General features: G+C 42.2%; 1 protein-coding gene across 1 annotated transcript; it reads left to right on the top strand.

Annotated features, from left to right (window-relative positions):
- Nucleotides 1-68: 68 nt before the first annotated feature.
- Nucleotides 69-7,497, top strand: LOC103465455 (myeloid-associated differentiation marker-like protein 2). Its single transcript, XM_008410311.2, has 3 exons — nt 69-1,993; nt 3,506-3,876; nt 4,311-7,497. The coding sequence occupies exons 2-3, from the start codon at nt 3,596-3,598 to the stop codon at nt 4,960-4,962; spliced, it is 933 nt and encodes a 310-aa protein (XP_008408533.1). The 5' UTR covers nt 69-1,993; nt 3,506-3,595; the 3' UTR covers nt 4,963-7,497.
- Nucleotides 7,498-7,547: the final 50 nt, after the last annotated feature.

Below are 7,547 nucleotides of genomic sequence, written 5' to 3'. Positions count from 1 at the left end.
AGCTCTAGAAATATTTCCGTCTTCTTGATCCTAGAAGTTTCCAAGTTTAAGAAGAAACCATTCTGCTTAGTTTCTTGTAACTAACATGTACTTTATCAGGTTAAATAATTAAACACGAACTGACTGAGGAGTTACTCTCTTAAAGCTGTGACTCCTGTTTTTAGCAGATTGAGCACAAAATAATGACATTTCTAATTGTTCAATCATTTATTTTGAGTGAATATTTGGTGTTATCTTTTACTAGTAAGGGAGTTCCTTGCGTGTCTGAGCTGATGGATTATTAGACTGAGGCTGTCAGACTGTGCGACACCAGCAGGGGGAGACAAAGACCTAAAAATGTAAACAAAAATCTGTTCTTATTCATTCAAATGACATCATCAAACCAAACGGCTTGATTTGAGTTTGAGTTGGGAGTTTGCCTAAAGTGAGGCTGACGTGACATTTGCTGTTTTCTCCGCTTTGAGGTAAAATGAGAAAATCGGATCTGTGCCGCTTGCTGTGCTTTTTTTTAACTCTACAGCTGCTGACCTTTTGGATCTTAATTTTTAAGCGTGTCAAACTTTAAATATATCTTGAAATACTGTTCATTGACCCAGTCTCAAGTTGCAGAACTCCAACCTTACACAGCTGTTGATGATTTCACTGATGAGTCCAGTGTGAATCCGTCAAGCAGAACCGAACGGCACAACTCTACTCTGCGCATGTGTGAAAGTTTTTATCCATCCAAGTCATTCAGACTGACGTTTTCTCTTCCTCTCTTCATGCCGTCAGTTGGTGTGTTGAGACATTTATTATCGCGGTTTCACAAACTGTTCAGATCAGAGTCTGAAGTGTTTCTGATCTTTTTTCCTCAAACTTTTTTCTTTTACTGTAAACGTATTTACAGTTGTGTAAAGCTGTAGTCTATGTGTTAAATGAATACAAACAGATCTATCCGAAACCTTTCAGCTATTATAAATAAAGACAAACGGATCGGGCTTCAACTGATCGGTTTCTGGTTTTCTTTGAGTTCTGCGCTGCAGGTTCGTTTGCAGAGGAAGGACTTTTGAAACGCAACAGAAAATGAAAGGGTCACAAGTTTTTGCATAAAAGCAGAAATCCCCCAAAGTAAATGAGCCTGAGTCTGTGCACATAAAGTCCTCTCACCGATTCTCAGTTGGATTAAGGTCTGGACTTTGACTAGACGCTTTAATGTGCAACAACTGTGCTGTCAACAGCTTCCTTATTGCCACTCCTCCATTTAAGACACATTTCTGGATTGTAAGACTCAATGTTGTCTTGTGGACGACTTCTCCCACCTGAGCGTTGGATCTATGCAGCTCCTCCAGAGTAACCATGGGTAACCAGTTTTCTCTAAATTCCTGTTCAGATGTGAGCACTTTGACCTCATGTCTTGGTAGGTTTGCACACGTTTCATACTCTTTCCATTTTCACATGATAGATTGAACAGCGAATATTCTCTGTCACGTCACAGTTATGCTCTTTGTTTTAGTCCGTGACGGAGAATCTCAATAAAACGTGTTGAAATTTGTAACCCAGCAACAATCTGCAGACTCATTAAGGCGCTGTAAATCACCACGTCCTGATCTTTGTATTTTAAAGCGACAATGTTCCCCTTCATGTGGTCAGCTAGAAATCCAGAGGGTCTGCAATGTGTCTGCATTCCTCCAACTCCACACCCAGCCTGGTGGACCTCTTCACGTGGGGACGGCCCAGCCCCAAATAACTTTCATTCTGCTCCCGCTGACCAGCAGCGACCCCCTCCTCACCACTCTAGGAGGAGAAAGTGTGTGAGCCGGAGTGCGTCTCGGTGAAAGTAAGAAGATGAGAGCGTGGATTTTGGTCCTGGACGGTTCACGTGGAGCGGATTGTGGAGTTTTTCTACGCTGAGCCTGGATCCGGCGCTGATGCTGAGGAGCTGTGGAAGTCGTTTTGTTGAAGAGCTCTGAGCGTTTTTGCCTCATGTGATCGAGGGGGATTGGTCAGCGGAGAGGTGAGTGTCCCACTGCCGGCCCAGACTAAGTTCTTGACAGAAGATCTCTGAAATGCGTTTCCCCTTGCGTCTGTGATTCATCAACACAAAAATAAACCTCGGCGTGGCTGAAATAGCTGAGACCAGAATGAAGTCGTTCAAAACACTTTCCTCCTCTTGTCGTGACACGTATCCCAGCCTTTTGAGGTGTCAGGTTTTGATCCGATCACAGCATTTTGTTTTCACGGCTGAAGCGTTCACGTTTCCATCGATCAGTACCGGTGACATGAAGTCCAGCTGCCCAAGCAGGATTTTTTGTTTTATTTTCTTTTGCCCTTTCCTTTGGTTTGTCATGTTTCCTTCTAATTCATGTAAAGCACTTTGAACTGCTTTACTGCTGAAACTGTTGCTATATAAATAAAATTACGTTATCTTACGTTTTGCTCATTTTCTTTAGCTGAAGCTGCAGGATGCAGAGGAATCCTAGAGCATTCTAAAGTATGCCATTGTACAAATGCCTCAGTCTAGAGGAGAATGCATAAAAATTCCCATCATAACGTACCATGACACAGAGGAAAAAATTGGAATAGACAGAAAAGAAATCTTCAAAATGAATGAAAACAGAAACTAATGCAAAAAGGAATCTGAGGAGCTGCAGAAGTTTCCAACCAGAAACTCCAAGGATCTGACCGACTCTCACCAAAGTAGACTGAATGCTACATTTAAACCAGCGTCTTTCAGCAAAGTATTAGTTTTAGGTTGTGCAGATTTATGCAATGTTCTTATTGAAGATTTTTCTGTTTTATTCCATCTATTAAAAAAAAAAATCAGCTGAACTTTACAGGATTTATGTTAAATTACAAATTCATTTTGAAATGTTTTATTGCGATCTACAAATTTGGGGTTTGGTTGATTTTTCTACATTAATTTAGATTTTAGATCCATTGAGTTTTGCTCCCAAGAAGAAAATTATATATATAATTTGTTAGCCAACCTGACATTTGAATCATTGAAAAATAAAATGGCTCCAAGCTCAAGGGTTGAGTCAAGACGGAAGTTACTTAGGATCTATTTTATATCGGATCTTTAGGCAATTTGTTCCCATTTCTTTCACTGGATCGATAGAAAGCACCACAGATGAAAGTTTGACAAAGCAGCCAAAGACCTGGCATGGCATTCAGTTTTGATAATGCGAGAAAGGATGCAGGTTTGAAAAACTGTGTGCAGCAGATGCTCCTGAAAGTCACTCAGAAATGGGAGAGACTCCAGCAAAGACCTGAGATATCCATCATTCTTCAGCCGATCACTGACTGCGTGCCAAGTTTCCAGCTAAAAACTGACTGGGAATCATTTTGTAGAAGCTATATCGTTATTTTCATATCTGGTTGAGTGTCATGTTTCACTAAAGCAAAGTCTAGGAGTCGCACACTGGATAGAAAATGAGGAAACAAACAACCAGTTAACATGGAAATGTAAGAAAACCCCTACAAGTCTTAAAATGAGGAAATGTCACTCTGTTTCTTTGCTTCACAGATGTCCTGAAGAACGAAAATTCTCGACAAACCCGTGTTGAACCTGAAACGTGGAGCTGCTTCTGGACGCAAAGTCGTTTTCCTGTCAGCCATGGACTCCCAGGGCGGTCCGTACCTCAACAAGGGGGCTCTCTGCTCCACCCTGGGTGGCGCCCGGGTCTGCCAGTTAGCAATGGGATGTGCTGTGATCGCGATGGTGACCCACAGCGCCGGGTACAGCGGGTCGCAGGGCGTGTTCTGCATGGCGGCCTGGTGCTGCTGCTTCGCCGTGTCGGCGGCCATCTTCTTCCTGGACGCCACCCGTCTCTACAGCTGCCTCCGGGTGTCCTGGGACAACCTGACGGTCACCTGGGCTGCCTGCGCCACGCTCATGTGGGTGACAGGAAACACTGGAGGTTCCACTCACGAGTTAATCGTTCATCTCCAGATTCAACTCAAGTTCATTTCTATAGCACATTCCAGCAACAAGGCGGTTCAAAGTGCTTTACGCCATGATTTCATAATACCAATTAGGAAACAATCAGTAAATGTTGTGTTTTCTCAAATACAATAATCAAAATAAACAAGCAAGTATGTAGATCGGCTCTGGTCTGGTTGGTCTCTGGTTGGAGAGTGTCCATAGGGGGAGGGATGTCTCTGTTCCCCTCATTTCCCTTCGGACTGATGGATGTCCAACCGACCGACCGGCCACTCAATTTCTCAATCATTTTTTAAGATCTTGCTCTTGCCTTGATTTGCTGAACCTGACCTTGAGTTGACCTGAAAACCCAGACAGATAAACTCGTCTTCCTGTCTCCTTCCTGCAGGTACGTGACGGCCTCTGTGGTTTACCCGCTGTTCTTCGTCAGGTCCGAGTGCCCGTACGAAGGCTGCGAAGTCCGAGACTTCCGCATCGCCGTCACCGTCTGCTCCATCCTGGGAACTCTGGCCTACGGAGCCGAAGTGGCCCTGTGCCGGGCCAGACCGGGCCACATCGTGGTGGGCTACATGGCTACCGTCCCCGGCCTTCTGAAAGTGGTGCAGGCCTTCATCGCCTGCGTCATCTTTGGGGCGCTGGCCAACGGGAGCCAGTTCTCGCGTTACGCCGCCACAATCTACTGCGTGGTCGTCTACGCTTCCTGCTTTGCTCTCACCGCCCTGGTGGTCTTGATGACCGTCTGTAAACGCACCAAAACTGTGAGGTGCATGCCCTTCGATCGCTTCGTGGTGGTGTGCACCTTCCTGGAGGTTTTGCTCTACCTGAGCGCCTCGGTGGTGTGGCCGGTTTTCTGCTTCGACTCAAAGTATGGGTCTCCATGGCGACCCTCGTCGTGTCCGCAGGGGAAGTGTCCATGGGACAGCAAAGTGGTGGTGGCCGTGTTCTCCTGTGTGAATTTTGGGCTTTATCTGACAGACCTGCTGTACTCACAGAGGATCCGATTTGTTTCGTCGCGCGTTCCCACCAACTCGCGGGTGTAGAACCACTCAGAACCCCTAAAAAAACTTTCAACCTAGAAATAATGACACCTTGACAGACATGAGTCCAGTTTCACACAAAACAATTTCAGGAAGCCAGGATAACATCTTGTGTTTGGTGCCAGTAGCTGCAGAGCAGGATCATCTGCAAAACCTGGGCCAGACTTTAGAAACAGGGCAGCAGCTCAGATCCCGAAGTGTTTCGGGGGCCCCAGATACTTTTTATTTTTTTTATGAATGCATATTTTGCTTCTATTTTATATACAATTTATAGGCTCATATTGTGAAGATTTTTTATAATTTTACACGATACTCAAATATTGGAAATTTATAAAGTAATATTTCTGTGGGCAACAACATGGATTACTGCTCCATGTTGTTCCCTCCATTTTAAACCTAAATGTATCAATTAATGTGTGTGACTTCATATTAATGTATTCTAATTTGCAGTAGTAGATGCAGTGAATTGGGCACCAAAACTGACTCCAGCCCCACAGGCTTGTAGACCCGGCCCTGTAGAAAACTGTAAAACATTTAGAATTATTAAATAAATTCAACTTTTCATTATCTTTATGAGTCTTTCGGACATGAATATCTATGGGAGTAAAATTTTTAAAACATTGTCTGACAGTCATGCGTTTTAAAAATATACAATAAAAGAAATACAGAAAATATCCGACAAATGTCACCTGATGGATGTATCATAATGGGGGAAAAGTTTTCAGCTGGCCACCCTTTTTTAAAAAAATAATTTCTTTATTACTTTGCCAAAATCAGGAAAGATGTGACATAAAAACACCAGAAAATAGCTTTATATCACATTATGCATGACATTTTAGAACTTTATTTTCTTACAGTTTGTCTAGAAAGGATGTTATTTTATGCAACATCCTTTTTAAAATGTTTTTTTACCACATAATATCAAAGTGAAAAGGTTTGTGTGGGAATAAAAATCACATAAGTATTCACACCCATTGCTGTTTGTATTTGTAGGACATCAAATACAGCCATGATAAATAAACTGATACACAATAATTAAGCATAAACTATGGGAATGAAAAGGTTTGTTTATGGGTAAAATATATATAAATGGAAGAAGAAATGACCTAAATAGCAACATGTGGGCAGGAAATAGTGGGAATTAATGGCTAAAAGGGTGAAAAGGTCCCAAGCATTTTAGTGGTTTCTTAAAGAAATACATTTTCCTCATGAGACGATGAAGTACTGGATTAAGAATTAACATCTGAAAATTCAGGAAAGAAAGTGTTTACACAACTTGAGACAAACCGTGGTTTGGTAATGATCTCAACCATCTGAGATATTTGAAATAAAGTGGCTAATCCAGACATGCCTGGAGGCCACTGCTCCTGAAACACGCACACACACACACGCACTCCAATCCAAAGAACTGCTGAGGAGTTTCTCCTCTCCGACGCGCCCCACAGAAATGACATCCTACCTCTTTAAATGATCCCTTGACCCATTCCTGACCCAAGCTTTCTCAGACCTGCACATACACAAGTAAACCGTCCAGGTACGACACTTTTCGTCTGTGGATTAACACACACACACACACACACTGTCCTGCAGTTTGATTGTCGGTGAAAATAACGCATAAAGTGTGCAGCATAAATTGTACATCTGGTAATGGTATCTGTACTATCCCTGCCATCTGCAAACGCCACACCCAGCAATTCACAGGCTGCCGAAAATAAACACCAGCCGTCTGCAGTCATTCTGAAGCAGTGACACTGCATTTATAGGAAGCTCCTGATGTCAAAGCTGCTCTGGGAATGTTTTCCTTCATACAAAGAAAATGGGCTACAGTTTTTTAGAAAGAAAGCCGAGGACATTTTCTCCAGATCACCTTCAGTTTGAACCACCACGTTTGGAAACACACCAGTGATTATCACACTGACAACAAGGTCGATGTGTCCGAGTATTCTGTGTGTGTTTACACTCCAAACACGACCCTGCCAGGTCAAATCTGTCATGCACTCTGGCCGTTCGAACGATCTCTGAAACACGCAGGGTTTGTATGCTGATGAGCAGAGACAGTTCCTTAAAAAAAGTACAAAATAGCAGAGAAATATCATTTAAAGAAATTGCTTGAATAAATACATTAAAGCCCAAACAAAAAAATTGCTGAAGAATAAGAATCAACTTTATTGGCAAAGATTGTGAAAACAAAGAAATAACTCACAACATACAGACATAAATTATAAAGATATAAACTTTACAGATATTGGATTAAGGATAAAGAAACAACGTGTACGTGTATTTGCAGCCATATTTCATATAATTAAAACACACCAAAAAAAAAGGAATTATGTTGCAGTTGAGCCTAAGAAAATAGGACTGTACCTCAGTGGAGGGTGACATCACAGAAGTTGGCATTTGATTTGCAGATTCCTCGTTGGCGTGGATCAAACTGGTCAAACTGGGATGGATTACACAAATTCTCAAAATGAAAACTTTTCTGAAACATCCCTTGTGTATCATATTATTTTTTTAAATCAATGTGACATTTATTTTTATAAAGACTGGTAAAACCCTGGTATGATCAGTGTTTTTGCTATATATATATA

Source organism: Poecilia reticulata, linkage group LG1 (genome assembly GCF_000633615.1).
Source record: "Poecilia reticulata strain Guanapo linkage group LG1, Guppy_female_1.0+MT, whole genome shotgun sequence".
NCBI classification, from domain to species: domain Eukaryota; kingdom Metazoa; phylum Chordata; class Actinopteri; order Cyprinodontiformes; family Poeciliidae; genus Poecilia; species Poecilia reticulata.
The sequence above is the reverse complement of the archived record's forward strand: the minus strand, read 5'-3'. Positions and strand labels throughout refer to the sequence as shown.